We start from the raw sequence: 19656 nt of genomic DNA, 5'->3' as shown, positions 1-19656 counted from the left end.
TGGAGGTAAGGTAGTCATTCTCAGAGGTGTTCTACTGGGTTCTTAGGGCCAGCAGTCAGGGAACCCAGGGTTTCCTTCACACACAACATCTTCCTTGCCTCATGTGGCAATTGGATTGAATCTGGTAACCAGAGACAAAAATGTCTCATTTTGGCAATCGGTTTAGAGAAAACATATATTTTTAATTTTATTAAATTTATTATTATTAAGTTTAACATTTTAATTCCAATATAGTTAACACATAGTGTTATGTTATCTATAGATATAGATCTATATGTATCTATATGTATAGATAATATAAAGAATATATATTTTGGGTAGTCAAACTGAGGAGAAAGTTCTTTCAGATACCTCTGGGAAATGCAGCATCTAGCATAGGGTTTTGGCTGCATCCAAAGGGATCACTGGGCTGAGCCACCACAGGTCATATCCCCTGCACCATACTGCACCCCTTGGCACCTGCCCACTCCTGGAAATCTGCACCAGCAGACAGGTTTGTGCTAACCAGCGTTCTTAAATGATGATGGTCATAATGTGATTTCATCTAGATAGCTGGCTTCAAACTTTCTATTGCGCCAGCAGAAACCATGCTAAGCATGGGTGTTTCTATTTGTAATCCACACCTTCCTGGGCCTTTAAGGAAGCCCCTGACCTTTAAAAATCAGGCATTACTACATTTAAAAATCAAGCCCTTAAGTAGTTATCAGTTTTTGAGAAGTGAAAGACTCAAACCTCTAAGAGATTTTTTTAATCAGATTTTTAAGCAAATTCTCCTTATTTGGTACCTGAGAATACATTAATCGTCGGATACCTCCAGCACGGTTTTTTGTTTTTGTTGTTGTTGTTGTTGTTATTGTTTCTTGTAGCCCTCTGCTGGTCAAGTTCCTCCATTCACCTTCCCAGGACTAGCTCATGAAATACTATCTGTAGATGGTCCAGTTCCATTGATGGTCCCAGATACAGAGTTTTCCCCTTTAAGGTCGCTTGTGTCTCTCCTTTGTACCCAAGAACTTTGGCCTGGATACCTTTGTATCCCAATTTTTCCTTTTTCATTAGGGCTAAAGAAATATGTTTCCTCCTTCTTTGATAGAAACATAATAAAGTAACTTGCTTACCTCTTGAAGCTCTGGAGTAAATTCTAAAGAATTAAAGAACACTTTGTACTTATATCGTTTCCCCTCGTTGTAACTTGCATAAATTATCTCTTAGTGTGAGTATGGTTTATCAGGCTTGGTTTATTCATAGGTAAAGATTTGCATTCATATGCAAATGCCCACAGACCCTTCTCTGCTGGCTAATCCCAGCATCTCAGGCACCCTATTTATCTGTGGTTAGCTGCATTTACTGTCATGAGTACCCTTCACAAAAAGTGTGATTTTCATCACAAATGGCATTATCTGATCACAGACAGCAAGCAGATAATGTCTCCTTGGGACAGCTGTGCATGAGTTTGACTTTCTCTACCCAAAGGGCAGAGTAATTAGGGGGACAGAGGATGTGGGAAATTGAGAGTAGTTCATGAGGTTTTTGGAAATGACTTATGATTTGAGTAAGGTGCAAACAAGATTCATGAGTTCTAAAGAGAATTTCTGAATACTAGAGCCCTTGAACTTTCTGAAATACTGATACGTCAGCAGGATTACAGAGTTTGGAGATGTTATTGAGCAGACTAGAGTATCACCTTCTGGTCATGTAAGTTATGGTAGAGGGAGCATTAGCACAAGGGTGCGATAAGACAGTTTCCTAAGGAGGAAAAATAGTCAAATATCTCAGATGAGGATAAAAGAAAAGATAATCAACAGTCTTTTCATTGAATTAATTCTGGTTAACTATGTTCCATCAGAGAACAGACTCCAAACCCAGGATCACTACCCAGGATACATACAGAGTCAGCAGAATGTGCAGCCAGTTTTTCATTATGTCTTAGTTAATAGGCTAATATATGTGGCAAGTATTTGAGTGCCTGTCATTTCTTAGGGAAGCTACTTAATGCATCTTTGACTTTGATTTGTTTCTTCCCAGTCATACCCGTGCTATGCTACTCTTCCAAAGGAGGAGGAAAAGAACATTGCAGATTCTTTCCTCTTACCCTCTCACAAAGATAAGACAGATGAAGATTTTCCAAAACAGGCTGATCACCCAAGGCCTTCACTCTTTATTTCACTGACTGTGAAATGCAATGTTTTCATTTTTTTTTTTTTTTGCTGCTGAAAAATCTGTTTTATATTTGCTACCTTCTAACTTGCAACCTAAAACTTCTGATTTTAAAATGGTGAAAATTGAGTTTTTCATTTGCATAGATACTCTGGAAGTAAAATGGTAAATTAAAAACAACAGTTAATGCCTGTTAGGCTCCATTCAGTATGGGTTTTGAGGTAGTAAGGAGGGGATACTGGTATCCTACAAAGAAGTAAACAAACTCCTTGTTTAGGAACTGGCCCTAAGAAAGAAAAGGATGTTTTCATTAATCTTTTTAACTCAAATGTCTAAGCATTTTAATAAAAACTTTCCTATTTAAGGAAGGAGAAGCATTTTCTCCTTCCTTGAATTGAGCCATATCAATGGGTTCTATTGTGGTCCCAAACCCTGAAGGAGACATATAATCTGGGAAAGCACACAATGCAATGTTAGATGGCTTTCGGTCTGAATGACCTCATCAGCCCCTCTGCCACCTTAGTTATCTGGTATTTATTGGTTTATAACTTGGATTTGGTCCTCAGAGGCTCATGGGCAGGGAAAACCAGACCTGGATGAGTGAGTTCATTCTGCTGGGGCTGTCCAGATGCTGGAACACTCAGGTCTCCCTCTTTGTCCTTTTCCTGGTCATGTATCTCGTGACTGTGCTGGGGAACTTCCTCATCATCCTCCTTACCAGACTGGACAGCAGGCTACACACACCTATGTACTTTTTCCTCAGTGTCCTGTCATTTGTGGACATCTGTTATACCAACAGCACCGTCCCACAGATGCTTGTTCACTTCCTGTCAGCCCGGAAGTCCATCCCATTCCACAGCTGTGTGCTCCAGCTGTTTATCTCCCTGGCCATGGGCAGCTCCGAGTTTTTCCTGCTGGGAGCCATGGCCTATGACCGCTATGTGGCGGTGTGCCACCCGCTGCACTACACAGCCATCATGCATGGGGGGCTTTGCCTGGCGCTGGCTACTGGCTGCTTGGGGGCTGGCTTCATGAATTCACTGATGCAGGCAGTGATCATCTTCCAGCTACCTTTGTGCCATAATGTCATTAATCACTTTGCCTGTGAGATGTTGGCTGTGCTGAGGCTGACCTGTGTGGACATCTCCTTCAACAAGGTCATGGTGGCCATCTCAGGATTTTTGGTGATCATGCTTCCCTGTTTTCTGGTTCTGTTCTCCTATGCTCGTATAGTTGCTGCTATTCTGCATATCCGCTCCGCCCAAGGACGCTGCAAAGCATTTGAGACCTGTGCTTCCCACCTCACTGTGGTTTCCATGTGCTTTGGAACAGCCATCTTCACATACTTGAGACCCTCTGCTGGCTCCTCAGCAGAGCAAGAGAAGATGGTCGCTCTATTCTACGCTGTGGTGACCCCGATGCTAAATCCCTTAATCTACAGCTTGAGGAACAAGGAGGTAATGAGCGCCCTAAGAAGACTGTTGGGAAAATTAAGTGAAAAAAGGTGAAGATTCAAAGAATTTCTCCTTCCTTCCAAAAGCCCAAAGAATGACATTTCAAACAAAGAGGAAATGATGGACATGCCCTTTTCTCCAGATTTGCTGATAAGGTAGATCAAGGTGAGCACAGTTTTGAAGACTGACTTTTCACATTAGTCCACATTTTGACTATGTATTACCACCTTATTATGCATACATTAAAAATAAAAAAAAAGCATCCAGTTATTAAGTTCGGGTCTTCTGGGTTAGCAGTCTTTCCAGAGTTCGCATTCTCCCCTCCCCTTTCTTATTTCTCCTGCATATGCCCCTAGGAAATGCAGTGTGGACAATGAAAAGTCTCAGAATGAGGGCAGCCACGCTTTACATCTTGACCCACCCATCACCAGCAATGTGACTTTAACAAATATGTTAATATCTCTGACCTCCAGTTTCCTCAACCATCAAAAGAAGGAATGACATTCAATGTGTGATTATTTTGAAGATTATAGATAATCTATGTAAAATACTTTCTAGGGTGGTGGTATAGATATTCAAGTATTTAAAAAAATTAATGTTTATTTTTGAGGGAGGGAGAGTGGGGGAGAGGCAGAGAGAGAGGGAAACACAGAATTCGAAGCAGGCTTCAGGCTCTGAGCTGTAAGCACAGAGCCTGGCACGGGGCTCAAACTCTCAGACCATGAGATCTTGACCTGAGCCAAAGCTGGACGTTTCACTGACTGAGCCACTCAGGTGCTCCTCAACTATATTTTTTAATGTTTATTTATTTTGAGAGAGAGCTCACGCACAAGCGGGGGCAGAGAGAAGACAGAGAATGCCAGTAGGCTCCTTACTGTCAGTTGTCAGCACGGAGCCTTGATCTCATGAACTGTGACATCATGACCCAAGCTGGAATCAAGAGTTGGACGCTTAACTGAGCCACCCAGGAGTCTTCATATTCAACTATTTTTATAAATAGTTTTTAGGACAAAATTGTAGGGCTAAGCATTATGCAACCTTCTCTCCGTATACAGTTGTTCAAAATGAACTTTCTTTCTATTGTATGGCTGTAGTAGATTCTGTGCTCTGTCTGCTCCAGGTGACCATCTTACCCATAACCATGGCATCTATCTATAGATCTCTCTCTCTCCCCCAATCTCTGATCTCTCAATATCTCAGCCGTTCATCTGTTATATAATTTTTAGCTCTGAGGCAGGCAAAAGCTCAAGCTTTCTCATGAGCTTTAAACACATGTATCCAGTTGCTTGCTTAACACCTTCATTTATATCATGTGAGTTACATTCTTAACATAGTCAAAATAGAATGTGCTTGGTATGTCTTTGAAGTCTCTTTAATCTATAAGTTATGTTCAACTCTTTCTTTATCCTGCAATTTATTTGAGTGGCCCAGGCCATTTGACCTGCAGAAGGCACCTTTTCTTAGAAAATAAATGTGGTCACATCTTTATCCTGTTTCGAATAAAGTCCCGCTTCACACATGTGGGGTCTGATGTTGTCTGGCTGTTGCACCAGAGATAATTAATCATATTCCTCAATAGATGGATCATTATCATCTGCATTTTATTAATTGTTAAAAATTAATTCGTGGCAGCCACTATGGAAAACAATATGGAAGTTCCTAAAAAAATTAAAAATAGAACTACTATATGATCCAATAATTTACTACTGGGCATTTACCCAACAAATATGAAAACACTAATTAGAAAAGATATATGCAACCCTGTGTTTATTGCAACATTATTTACAATAGTCAAATTATGGAATCAGCCCAACTTGCCACTGCTAGAAGAATGGACCAAGAAGATGTGGTGTGTGTATACACACACACACACACACACACACACACACACACTGGAATATTACTCAGCCATAAAAAATAATGAAATCTTGCCATTTGCAGCAACATGGATGGATATAGAGGGCATAATGCTAAGTGAGATAAGTCAGAGAATGACAAATAATGTATGATTTCACTCATATGTGGAATTTAAGAAGTAAAACAAACAAAGAAAAGAGAGACAAACCAAAAAAACAGACCCTTAACTATAGACAACAAATAGATGGTTACCAGGGGGCAGGTGGGTGGAAGATGGGTGAAATAGGTGAATGGGATTAAGGGTACACTCATCATGATGAGCACTAGTGATGACGTATGGAACTGTTGAATCACTCTATTGTACACATGAAACTAATATAATGGTGTGCGTAACTTTGCTGAATTAAAAAGTTAAAAATTAATTATCTTTTATCTCATTTTTATTTCTTCCTTGTGTGGACAACTCTTCTAATATGTTTCATGTATGTAATTATGTTTGAGAGCATATTTATGTAATTGTTAAGAATGTATTGTATTTGTAACTACTCATGTTGTGTTGTAGTTGTTTTCACTCACCACTATATTTTTAAGATCCATACATATGGCTAGTCTATTACTTCTAACGGTTCATAGTGATCCATAGTAATCCATATTCTAGCTAACACTCTGTTATGGCACCCAACTTCCCACCATCACATATGGCCCTCTGATAAACATCGTAATAACGCACACTTAAAGAGCTGTGTGAGAATTTATTTGAGGAATATTCTCAAGAAACAACATGCTAGGTTATAGATAATGCTCACCAGAATGGCTTTGTAAGTCTCTACTCCTACTTCAGTGCCTGAGGATCCCTCTCTATCCACAGCATGCATGTTTTGAATTTTTCTAGCCTGAAAGATCTAAAATTATTTTATTTTTCATTACTCTGATAAGTAATCCATATGACTATGTCTTCATACATGGACTCTTGATTTCCATCTACACCCCATTCTGTTCTATCCATGCCTTCCCTACCTAAGAGGTTCATGATAACTCCATCATTGCAGTGGTTAGACCACTCTCTTTTTCTCATATCTGATTCAAATCTGCAAGAATATCCTGTTGTCTCTACATTCAAAATATATATAGAATACAATCACTTATCATCTCTACTCCTGTATCCTGGCGTGAGTCACCATCATCTCCCACTTGCATTACTACAATAGTCTACAGCATATTTCTCTGTTTCTATTCCTATTTCCCAGCACTCAGAGCGATCCCTCTGAAACAAAAGTCAAATGATGCCATTCCTCTTTTCAACCTATAATTACTCAGAATTCCTAAAATCTTTACAATGGACACAGGCCTGTTTTCAACTATACTGTACCTAGAATGCTTTTTCCTCATGGCCACTTCCTCATCCCCTCTAATTCTTCATTCAACTATCATCACTGCCCCATTTAATATGCAAATTTTCTCCGTGCCCCCTACACCTGCTCCCTCTTACCTACTTATTTTTTCCAACATATTTGCAATTAACTCATTTTTTTTTAAAGTAGTAGGCTCCACACCCAATGTGGGGCTTGAACTTATGACCCTGAGATCAAGAGTCTGATGCTCTACCAACTGAGCCATTCAGACACCCCTCAACTAACTCATTTTTAATGTCTACCTCCTACCCCTTCACGACTCCCAGAACATAAGCCCCTTGAGAGCAGCATTCTTTGTTTTGTTCATTTATGTGTACCAAGTGTCTCAAATAGTGTCTGTCTCCTAGTGGGCACATGATGAATATTTTCTGAGTGAATAATATTATCCACCATTTGGGTTTCTATTGCTGTACTCTGAGCATTCATTTTCTTTTGGTCTTTTGCCATTTCCTTGTCGGTGTGTATATTATAAATACGGTCCTTCCTGTTATAGTCATTGCAATTACATGTCTCCAAGCTGTTATCTCTCTGTTAACTTCATTCATTCAGTCCTTTGTTGAACAGAAAACCTTTATTTTGATATAAGCTGATTCAGCCAATTTTTGTTCTATGATTTATGCTTAGGAAGTTTTCCCCCCCAAAAAAGTCCTGCAACAGGGTCATAAAATATTCTATTTTCCTATTTAATTAAATTGTCTACTTTTACCATTCACGGTTATTTCTTTAGTTTATCTGATGTTTTCTTCTCCATATGTTGTCAAATATGGATCTGGTGGGTTTTCTTCCATGTTGTGGTCCATTTATCAAACAGTCTATTCTTTACTCATCTATCTGCAGTAACTTTTTTTTTTTTAACTTTTTTTTTTCAACATTTTTTATTTATTTTTGGGACAGAGAGAGACAGAGCATGAACGGGGGAGGGGCAGAGAGAGAGGGAGACACAGAATCGGAAACAGGCTCCAGGCTCAGAGCCATCAGCCCAGAGCCTGACGCGGGGCTCGAACTCACGGACCGCGAGATCGTGACCTGGCTGAAGTCGGACGCTTAACCGACTGTGCCACCCAGGCGCCCCTGCAGTAACTTTAATGTACTATGTACAGATCTGTTTTTGAACTCTATTCTTTTCTCTTTGTTCATTTGTTTGCACTTTCACTATACAATTCTATTATTCTATTTTTAGAAGTCTTCTTGGTTTATAATAAGCCTTCATTGGTCATGTGTAGCTTATCAAATAAGATGGCCAAACACATCTTCTTTTTTCAAAGTTATTAAGTATATAATCAAAATAGCTGGCATATTTATATTTGTATTTATTTATAGTCCATCTACAAATAGCTATTTATAGAGTAATGTATTTCATATAAATTTTTGAGTAATTTTATTAAGTTCCCCAAAAAGCTCATTTAAAGTTTTGATCAGGTTTGCACTGAATATGTAGATTCATTTTGGAGCATTGACATCTTTATAATATTAAGTTGTCTCATCCAAAGAATGAAATGTCTTTGGAGTTATTCTGATAATCATTAATGTGCTATTTAAAGTTTTAATATTTTCTCCACATTCACTTGACAGATATTTGTTACATGTGTATTATAGGGCAGACATTCTTCCAAGTATGGTGGGTACAACAGTGAAAACAAACAAAAGGGTCTGTCTTCGTGGAGATTACATTCTACTTAAGGAAAATAAATAATACATATAAGAAACAATTAATATATAGTATACTATAGGTGTCAATTGCTATAGAGAAAAATAAAATGGGAAAAGTAGATGACGAATATTATAAGGACTGAAAGTTTTGGCAAAGTGCTCCGTACAAATCATGTATACTCTCTGATGAGAAATTCCTAAATACTTTATAACTTATGTTGCCATTATAAATGGTGTTTTCTTTTTTCTCTCATTGGTTATTGCTAGAGTACAGAAATGCTATTGATTTCTGTAACGTGGTCTTGTAGGTCGTTCTTCTTAAATTTCATTGTTGAAAAATTTTTTTCTAGGTATATAATGTCATTTGTAAATAGTGATAATTTTCCTTATAATCTTCGTACATCTTAATCTATTTCTTTACTCATATCATAGTCCAGGGCCTCTAATGTTGGGTTAAACAGAAGCTATGATAGCAGGTATCCTTCTGGTTCCTGACCCAAAGGAAAGTATATATAGATTCTCCATTAGGTATAATGTGTGCTGTGGATTGAAGACATTTCATTTTTATTAAGTTTTTGAGAAAGAAGTGTAATAAGGTGAGGGAGTACCTGCCTTAGTATCCATCAAAGCAGATTATAAAAGTAAGTACAATTAAAACCGTGGTATTGGTGTAGAAACAGGCATGAATCAAAATACAATCCCCAAAGAAACTTTTGCATGTAGGAATTTAACATATCATAAATGTATAATGTGAAATTAATATAGGAAAATACGTATCACTAAATAAATGATGTTGGGACAAATGGCTCCACTGGCAGGGCAAAGAAATATCATATTTCCTATTATATGCCATGAAAAATTAACTCCAAATATCTAAAAGCGAGGAAATTAAGTGCATTTGACAAATGAGTTTATATTTGCTTCCTCCTAAAAATGTACTAAATAATGGTGAGAGCCTAGGACACAAGATAATAAATCTGCAAAGAGGACAATAAATAAGAAAAAAAGTCTTTTAAGAGAAACGTCAGCAACATTTTGGAAGCTAGAGAGCAACTTTCCCCCCTCTGCTCTTATCTTTTTAAGGTCCAGAGCTCACTTGCCCTTCCAGCTCCAGCACTCACAGAGCACCTGCAGGCAGGTTATTGTGCTTAGGAAGTGGGTCTGAGACCACTGGCTGGGCGAAGATGCTATTGTCAGAGCTCGCACAGTAAGTTGGGGAGAATGAATCACGTGCCCTTTCCTAGAGCAATGCCAGGTAGCCGAGCAGAGGCTGACAGCAGCCTGGTCACTGTCACAGACACAAGGCCCATGAGCAGAGCTCTCCCTGACTCTCGGAGAAGGGAATACTCAGGGCTTCTACAGGTTTCACTACACAAGAGCTTAACATCCTCACTGGAGTTTTTCCACACAGGATGGCTGGACTTTTACTGAGGATTCTGAATGCTGAAAATCTCCAAGTACAAACCAGGGTAGCAAAGATTCTCTTCTTTAAAGGAAAAGGTGTACGTTTTCAGAAGGTTACAGGATGTAGAATTCCAGACCTAAGGAGCAGCCCCGCCTTAGCATCTCCTTAGGACCTGGCGTACAGAAAGAAGTCTCTCTGCCCATGCTTAGATCAGACAATGAAGTACAAGGCATCCCACTGACCCCTGGGTTGCCTGGTTGGGAGCTATTGCTCAAAGGAATGTGGAGATGGGTGAACTGGAACGAGGAATTTGAGATGTAATCACCTCTTCATGCTTATCAAGTGGAGTAAAAAATTTCCACCATGCAAGGGTGGTGTCAGTGAAAACCCAGATGCATCCCATCCCCTTGAGAAATTAAAGTTTGGAGAGCTCCTTTCTATGCACCGGGGACAAGGAAGCAAAACTTTGATTGGCAAAGTTGAAATGCGGGTTAGGGTGTTTGGTGCAGAAGTGACCAGACAGAGGGGGAGGGAAAAGACAGGAAATTTAATGAACAAAGCATAATTGGCCCCTTGAGATTTCGTCACTAAAGTTAGAGAAAGTTATCTGTTCGAACTGCACTTGCTTCAAATGTCGCAACTTGCCCAGCCCTGCCATTTTTCCAAGGCTCAGGATGACCTCCTCCACTCTCCAAAGGTGAGTTTGCAAGTGTCTTTTTAACACTTATTTAGCAACATGAATTCTGAAAGCAAGTTCCTGTAATCTGTAGCCCCCTCCTGTGTTCTTCAAGCCTGACAGCATGGTGGCTTGACATAGTTGTCCTCTCCTGGAGATTTGTCTCAAGAAAATGTGTTCTGGCTGTCCAAATTAGGAAGCCAGGAGTTTCAAGCGATTTAAGGGTTCCCGACCTGTGGTGGCCTGAGCCTGCTAATAAACTGGCATTGGTGTTCATCTCTGCTTTCTACCCGCTGACTCCTGGAAACAGGGCCAAGAGGCCTGGCTATGCCAATGGTCCTTTTCTTCACTGATGTCAGGAGAAAGGGGACTCCCTCACAGGTTAGCTGTTTCCTCTCCAAACAGAATTTCTATTTGGGGAACAAGTCTTTAGGGTAACATCCTTGTCTGAAATGCTTCTCGCATCTGCCCATCTCGGGCTGGTCAGGAACCTAACAAAGCTTTGCTGGGACCCACTGTCCGCACTCACGCGCTGAATAGGCTGCTTAGCTGATGCTTGTTGTTAAAACAGTCATTTTCAAGTTTACATTTTCAAGTGTGTTTCCATTTGCTTATTAATAAAGCATTTTCATTATTTTCTTTATTGCCAGATAACTATGTGTATGTCCCCCCAGGAAGGGCGCAGTTTATGCCATTCTCTTTATTTTACAGATATGAAAACTGCTGTGCTAGGATATTAGGGGAACATATGCTTTTCCATAAAGCTTCATTCCAGTGGAAGGGGTCTTTCAAAATTCAAATCAAATGTTCAAGCTGCATGAAAATGCTCCAAAGAGGCAGAGCCATTGTTGGTAAATGATAAATACAGCTGTTCCACTTGTGTGGGCTACTCCCCATGCCTGCTTGCAGCTTCAAGCTCATTCTCTAAGTACTCTGGGTCAAGGAAGAGAAAACAATGTCACAGTGGAGCAGGGCTAGATAGGTCGGAGCTGAGCAGAGGAGAGGGAATGGGGGGGGGGGCGGCGTGCAGGAGGCAGCCCAACCCAGGAGTCCTAACTTCTGTTCAGATCTGTGCCACCCCTCTTGTCCTGTCTGCTCTCTATGACTTTACTTCACCTTCTTTTCTTTGTCCCATACCCCTCTCCTTTCGCAACTATTTTTAAAGCCCAGAGGAAAGGGATCTGGGTTTCTGAGCATCTCCAGTGTGCTGTGGCAATGCAGAGATGACTCTGGTAAAGTATTTGCTTCTCTTTACAAAACAGATTATGGTAAAGTGGCCATAGAATCGAAATTAAGCCTGTGTAATTTGGCTTTCAGTAATGCCAAATACATGTTCCTTAGCCAAGCGTTTTTGAGTCTGCTATTTTTTGGTGGGAAATTTAGGGTTTTTCAGTAATGTAACTGGGGAAAAATTCGTCCTGAAGATTTGTGTGTGTGTGTGGTGGGAGGGTTGTCCTGAAAGATCTCACTGTTAATATTCTCTGGGAATTCATCAATTTCCCAGGTAAATCTATTTTGAGCAGGATTTCTACCATGATAGAGCAAATTCTACAAAATTTCACTGCAAAGAAGGGCTGCGATAATAAATAATAAAGGACTAAAAGTAACACTCTGGGATTGAATACCAAAATAAATAAAATATAAGAAGCTGTGGTATATAAAATATTGGATAGCTTTAGCAATGTGTACATTGATTAAATGTCGAGAAAATGGCATCTATAAATCTTTTCTCCCATTTTCATTGTTTCCATTTCTTCCTCATTTGGTTTCATTTCTATTTCCTTGGCTTCTTCAACGTACTCTTTTTTTTCTTTGTCTTCCTTTCTGGTTTCATTTTTCCTTTCTGACCATTAATTCTCTCTCTGACTTTTTGCTTCTTTCCATTGAGAGCTTATCGATGACTTTGCCCATTTATTTATTCTTACTTACATCTCAATATCTTCTTCTCTTCTTCTGTTTAACTTTGTGTAAGTTTTGCTGTTAAATACTTACCTATTTACTACTTGTTTATTTAAGTTTGGGCTGGTTTTGATTTTTTTTTTTTAAAGAAAGACATTTAATGAAGATTTTAAAATTAGGGTATAATTCATATCACATAAAATTAACCATTTTATAGTGCACAATTCAGTATCAGTACATCCCAGAGTTGTGGTTTTATGTTGTGAGTGTACAACTAAGTAGGTATGAAAGAACTTTGTGAACAGCTGGAGCATGAGTGAGTATGTTTGTGTGTGGCACCCCCAGGGGGGCGCTCTGGAAAGTGTCCCTCAGACTGGAAAGAACTGGATCTCTTCTCCGCCCGTGTAATGATTTGGGTTTAACTACACCGCTGGCCACTCAAGATTTTACCTCTGCCTTTGATGTGATTATCACGTGGCCTGGAAATGTAGGCCACCTTTTATGTTAGTGTGATAGGAACTATTTACTCAAGCAGAGGGGGGATGTGTTGACACTACTCATAAGTACTCACCACTACAGATAATCAGGTCCAAGTTCCCCGTGGGAGGCAGATCAGAAGGGACAAATCTCCCCACTGAGACCAGACTCATGCCCGCAGCCCAGGATCCTTTGTTGGGATTCATCTTTTCCTTGTTAGGGATAGTCTTTTGGTTGAACAAAACTGTACTTAGGTTTAATCTTCGTTTGCAAGCTGACTTTAAACAGTTAGCACATACCTTTATCCATTTCTGATATTAGATTGTTTTTGTTTCCATTAGTGTCCATAATCATAGCCCTTCATTTTTTCTTAAGGGAGAAAGAAATGACTCCCTGCCATGGACCCCCTCTTGCACTCATCACCACATCAGACACAAAGTAGAAGCCTAATCATCTTTCCGAGTTTGTGAAAGAGGCTGGCTAATCACGTACTACAAGAGAGTTTGTAAATGAGGGAGATGTGCTTTGTTCCTCCTTGTCCTGTTGTGGCCTTGACCTGGAGGACAGACTGCAACATCACGGGTAAGTGCCAGGCCCCTCCTCAGCTCCGCCATGACTCTGAGGTGGTGGGATTAAAGGCAGAAGGAACTGAGTCCTCTTGATATGTCTCCTGATTTTTATGTTAGGTGAATCCACAGCCTTTCAACAGGATCTATCACTGCACTGCACATGGGGTCATGCTGTGCACAGGAGCACAAGGGATGTACCCTGAGTTATCAGGTAATCCCATTTACCTGCGGACCCCTCCTCTGGCTAGTCACTTCGCCTCCTTTGCCACCTGCCAATAATGGGCCAAAGTTCAGAGTATTATTGTGATGATTATTATATATTGTATTGTATTATGTTGTATTGTGTTATATTACTTATTAGATATGTAGAGTATTTAGTCTAATTTGGTATAGAGTAAGAAATAAATAAGTAGTTCAGATCAACTTGATACAGACACAAGTGCAGTTATGGTTTTTAATTCTTCTCTTAACAGTCTTCCCAGCCAGTGAAGTTTTGCACTCTAGATGAGCAGGAGTGTTTCAAGAGCTTGTTTTTTTCCCAGCATCTGCCACCAAAAGAATAGATAAGATTGAGAAGATTTTGTAAAACTTAATGATTCACAGGGCAATTGACTTAGGTAAGTTATCTGAAATAATTTTACAATAAGATTTACTTTTACATATCGCTTTTTATTTTCAGTTTTTAATTAAAAAATGTTTATTGTTGATAGAGAGAGAGAGAATGGGGGAGGAGCAAGGAGAGAGGGAAACAGAGGATCTGAAGTGGGCCCTGCGCTGAGAGCAGCTGAGGGCAGAGAGACCAACACGGGGATTGAACCCACCAACCGCGAGATCATGACCTGAGCCAAAGTTGGAGACTCAACTGACTGAACCATTCAGGTGTCCTAACACATCACTTCTTAAATATATCAAATATATTTTACTAAAAAAAAAAAGCAAAATCGTTTATACAAATTATGTATCACTCAGAAATGTGCTTGTCTGACGACATTACTGAGCAAGCATAACATGGCTTTAATGACAAATGACCTCATTTTGGGTGTGTTTGGAGATAGGCAGGAAAACGCTACTAGTTTTGTAATTGTTTGATTTAAAAAAAATAAAAAAATTTTTTTTAATGTTTATTTATTTTTGACAGAGAGAGAGAGACAGAACATGAGCAGGGGAGGGGCAGAGAGAGAGGGAGACACAGAATCCGAAGCAGGCTCCAGGCTCCAAGCTGTCAGCACGGAGCCTGACGTGGGGCTCAAACTCACAAACACGTGAGATCATGACCTGAGCTGAAGCCGGATGCTTAACCAACTGAGCCACCCAGGTGCCCCTGTAATTGGTTGATTTAAAAAAAAAAACACATTCAAGTCCTGGTTATAGGAGTGCAGACAACATACGTGAATCTAGCATTACCTGGCCCCTTCACGTTCACGCAGCCTGCATGCATGTGCACACCTCTGATGTACCTAGAAGAGTGGCTGTGTCAGGGTTACCTCTGAGCCCTGGGAAGACAGGACTGAAGAAAGGTGATCTGGAATCAGTCTAACATACAATGCGGTTCAAGTCACTGGTGTTGCTTTAAAGGACACGTTACAATAGAAATACATCTTGGAAACAAGCCATCACACTTTGGTATGTTTCAGGTTTTATTGTGATTTATACAGTTGTTTGGTTTATTTTGTGAAACCCTGACACAAAGCAGCAAACATGAAATAACTATTACTTTCTTCATTTACATTTTCAGCAATTCTTGAAATGTATAAATATATATACAGATGTGTAGAAAGAGAGAGGGAGGTATAATTCTCTTCTAAAACTGCAGATTTTCAGATGTCAGAGAGAGAGCTGTGTGAAGTGTGTTCTCTTTAGCTATTGGTGAATCTCTAAAAAGCATTGGAGTGCTAAAAATACATTTACGTAAGGATAGGAAAGTATTGTAAACATACCAGTCCGTACTTTGATCAGGGCTTTCATGACTAGGACATTTTCTAACCAGTATAATGACAGTAGTTTTTAACTCAATGTAAAATATGGCAAAATGAAAAGCTAATGTACAAATAGGTGTGGTGCAACAGAAATTACAAATGAAGGAACACAAAAAAAATTAAGCCTATGCTATTGGTTTTTAGCCATGAGGCTGAACAACCTGTGAATTTTAAACATTCTGGAAAAATATCATTCTTGATTATGACCTACTTATTTGTGATGAAGATTTTTAATCCCTTATTTTGTTACACAGTGAGGAGCTTTACTTTCATTGTGAATTTCTTTTTTTTTTTTTTTTTTTACTTTTTATTTATTTTTGAGACAGAGAGAGACAGAGCATGAACAAGGGAGGGTCAGAGAGAGAGGGAGACACAGAATTCGAAACAGGCTCCAGGCTCTGAGCTGTCAGCCCAGAGCCTGACACAGGGCTCGATCCCACGAACTGTGAGATCATGACCTGAGCTGAAGTCTGACGTTTAACCAACTGAGCCACCCAGGCGCCCCTACATTGTGAATTTCTTTGCCAGTCTTGTAGCTAAATATCTTGTTCCAGTTAATTCTGGTGTGAGTGAGTGGAAGCTTCCAGGGCAAAGCCTTGAATGGATTTCTCACATTGTTTGATCATTTCCTCTGATTTCTGTGTAACACTCTATTTCTGAAAGCTCGGTTTTTAAGAAATCCCTTGGCATTTCTGGTCTTATTCAGAACAATACTAAATCCTGTATATTTTATGACTAACGGTCTGAATGTTGCTATCTTCATGGCAATGAACCTTAATCTTAAGTCTCCCAGCCACCTGTGTTATAAGTGTTATGATCTCTAATAATTATTCTAAGTTTTTAAGCTAAAAATGGAAGTTTTTGATAAATTCAGTTGGAGTCTGCTATCTATAGTTATAGCATGAATAGCAAAGGAGCCATTGGGGTAATAATATTTCACGTGGATCCTTCATGTACTGTCACAGGATGGTCTCTAAGACTTCAGACTTCCATCTGTATACTTTAGGTATGGATCACTACTTTCTTTTTGTAAGTGAGCAAAAGAAAAGAAACAAAAGAAATTTTGGTTTTGGGTCAAAAAATTACTGCCTATGTCCTCATGTTCTATAATTAACACCTGATTTTCTATCCTTCTATCTTCATGGGTAAGGACTCATCAATGGTGTATTGAGAAATGAATGAGCTGTTCCTTCCTTGAGAAAACATCATTGTTGAGTAACAACCTCATATTATTAAACAAGTTATTAAATTCCACTTGAGGGGCATGGGAGATGAATTTTAGCAACTATATATACTTTCTTTTCATGAAACAACTGATTATTTATTTATTTTGAAATGATTATTTATTTATTTTGAAATGAAGAGAGAGCATCCAAGCAGACTCTATGTTGTTAGCACAGACTCCTACACGGGGCTTAAACCCATGAACCATGAGATCATGACCTGAGCTGAAATCAAGAGTTGGATGCTTAACCAAATTAGCCATCCAGGTGCCCCAACAACACCTGACTTTTTTGATTTTTTAATTTTTAACATTTATGTATTTTTGAAAGAGAGAGAGAGCGCGCACGCACGCACAAGCAGGGGAGGGGCAGAGAGGGAGATGGAGACACAGATTCCGAAGCAGGTTCCAGGCTCTGAGCTGTCAGCCCAGAGCCCATTGCAGGGATAAAACTCACAAACTGCGAGATCATGACCTGAGCCAAAGTCAGAATCTCAACCGACTGAGTCACCCAAGTGCCCCTAACAACACCTGATTTTTAAAGTTGTCCATCTTGGGTTGATCTCACCCATCGCAGTCACTGGTGTGAGGTAGGTGGAGAGGAGACCTTCTACTTGGCAATCTCAAAAGGGCAAGGTCAAGCAAATAAGTTCAAAATAATTTATTAATGAAAATATAAGAATATTATTTACAACATCCAGGGTTTCATGGATACATTCCCCTGAGGAGGGGTAAGTAGGATGTGTCTGACATATCTAGAGAGGAAACCCAATAAACAAAAGGAAGTTAAGTGGGACTGGACATCAATCAGAATTCAGAAAAATATCTTTCATATGAACCAAAAAATTTCTCACCAAAAAGACATTAATTCTCTATAATACCTACTAAATGGAATAGGATTTTAAGTCTAAACACTTCATTAATATCCTTCCCCCATTTAAGAGCAGATGTTTGGGAGGAGAAATTACATTCCAATAAATTGAATTCCAAGAATGTAACTTCTTTTCTCCTTGATTTCCAGCTGCACAGCTGGATCCCATTGTGCTCCTCATATGGATGTGTTCAAGCAGAGTGTGGATGACGATTTGGCTGAGATGTTCTAGAAGAACTTAAGTTCAGATGGGTAAGCTCTCCATATGGTCTAAAAGCCACTTTCCAATCCCGAATTTTCGTAATTTGTTTTTTCAACATCTTTAGAGTTTGGTCCTCAGAAACTCATGGGCCAGGAAAATAAAACCCAGACATGGGTGAGGGAGTTCATTATGCTCGGGTTGTCCAGTGATTGGAAGATGCAAGTCTTCCTCTTTGTCCTGGTCCTGACCATGTACTTGGTGACTCTGGTGGGAAATGTTCTCATTCTTCTTCTGATCAGACTGGACAGCAGGCTTCATAACCCCATGTACTTCTTCCTTAGTGTTTTATCCTTTGTGGACCTTTGTTATTCAAACAGTTTTGCCCCACAAATGCTGGCCCACCTGCTCTCAGCCCGGAAGTCCATCCCATTCTACAGCTGTGTGCTCCAGCTCTACATCTCCCTGGCCCTGGGTGGGTCTGAGTTCTTCCTGCTGGGAGCCATGGCCTATGACCGCTATGTGGCTGTGTGCCACCCACTACACTACACAGTCATCATGCATGGACAGCTGTGTGTGGGGCTGGCTGCTGGCTGCTTGGTGGTTGGTTTCACCAATTCACTGATGGAAACAATCATTACCTTCCGGCTTCCCCTGTGTCACAGTGTTATCAATCACTTTGCCTGTGAGACCTTAGCAGTGCTACGGCTAGCCTGTGTGGACGTCTCCTTCAACAAGGTCATGGTGGCCATCTCAGGATTTCTGGTGATCATGCTTCCCTGTTTCCTGGTTCTGTTCTCCTATGTTCGTATAGTTGCTGCCATTCTGAATATTCGTTCTGCTCAGGGACGTAGCAAAGCCTTTGGGACGTGTGCCTCCCACCTCACTGTGGTTTGTATGTGCTTTGGGGCTACCATTTTCACCTACCTGGGGCCACGGTCAGCCTCCTCAGAGGAAGAGGAGAAGATGGTTGCTCTATTCTATGCTCTGGTGGCACCTATGCTGAACCCCATGATCTACAGCTTGAGGAATAAGGAAGTTATGGCTGCTCTCCAAAAGGTTCTAGAGAAATTCTGAGACAAAGAGTAAAGATTATAAGCACTTCTTGTTATCTATCATCAAAACCAAAAAGGAGATCAGCTGAGGTAGACAGGACTCCCATACTTAAACTAAAGTTGACTAATATGCCCTTGCATTTGGAGAAAGCATCCTTCTACCTGAGTAATGAATTTCCTTATATAGGCCAATGCCAGATAATTCACATGTCAGTGATCCACGAGAGGGCCTCTCCTTAGATTGTCTTCTCTCAGGTATCCAGTGGTATTTAGACTTCATCTGCCCATTTTTTATTTTATTAGTATATTAATATATAAAGAAATGATCTGCAGCTCCATCCAGCAGACCTGGCATGGAATGAATAAAGAGACAAATGTCACCTATGAAATCTGTTTTACCTGTGGAACAAAATGGAGGATGTCTGTTCTTTCTACATGACAAGATTCCATTTATTTGTAGAACAGCCTTATTTGCCCCAGGATAATTACAAATGGTTTCTTTAACTCTTTCTCAAATGATGTCAGTTTTAGAACTTTCAACACTTAATTTGTGCCTTAATATAGAGTGTGATATGATATTCTGAAATAAATAATATACGACACAATATTTGTTCACACCAGTATGTTGGCTCTCATCTGCTTTTCAAGAATCAAATCTGCTTGTAACATGCCAAATATCTGTGGCTTCACTACAGTTTTGGTTTCTAATTGTAGCAAAATATATATAAAACATAAAATTTACCAATGTAACCATTTTAAGGGTACAATTCAGTGACATTA

General features: G+C 39.8%; 2 protein-coding genes across 2 annotated transcripts; both read left to right on the top strand.

Annotated features, from left to right (window-relative positions):
- The first annotated feature begins 2726 nt into the window (after positions 1 to 2726).
- Positions 2727 to 3662, top strand: LOC131508365 (olfactory receptor-like protein OLF3). The gene has a single exon (XM_058723467.1). It carries the CDS (start codon positions 2727 to 2729, stop codon positions 3660 to 3662), a length of 936 nt encoding a protein of 311 aa, XP_058579450.1.
- A 14306-nt stretch (positions 3663 to 17968) lies between these two features.
- Positions 17969 to 18898, top strand: LOC131508364 (olfactory receptor-like protein OLF3). Its single transcript, XM_058723466.1, has one exon. The coding sequence runs from the start codon at positions 17969 to 17971 to the stop codon at positions 18896 to 18898; it is 930 nt and encodes a 309-aa protein (XP_058579449.1).
- Positions 18899 to 19656: the final 758 nt, after the last annotated feature.

Source organism: Neofelis nebulosa, chromosome 4 (assembly GCF_028018385.1).
Source record: "Neofelis nebulosa isolate mNeoNeb1 chromosome 4, mNeoNeb1.pri, whole genome shotgun sequence".
Classification (NCBI taxonomy): Eukaryota; Metazoa; Chordata; class Mammalia; order Carnivora; family Felidae; genus Neofelis; species Neofelis nebulosa.
The sequence above is the reverse complement of the archived record's forward strand: the minus strand, read 5'-3'. Positions and strand labels throughout refer to the sequence as shown.

Coding starts and splice junctions, on each gene's coding strand:
- LOC131508365 (XM_058723467.1), top strand. CDS start 2,727: ATGGGCAGGGAAAACCAGACCTGGATGAGTGAGTTCATTCTGCTGGGG.
- LOC131508364 (XM_058723466.1), top strand. CDS start 17,969: ATGGGCCAGGAAAATAAAACCCAGACATGGGTGAGGGAGTTCATTATG.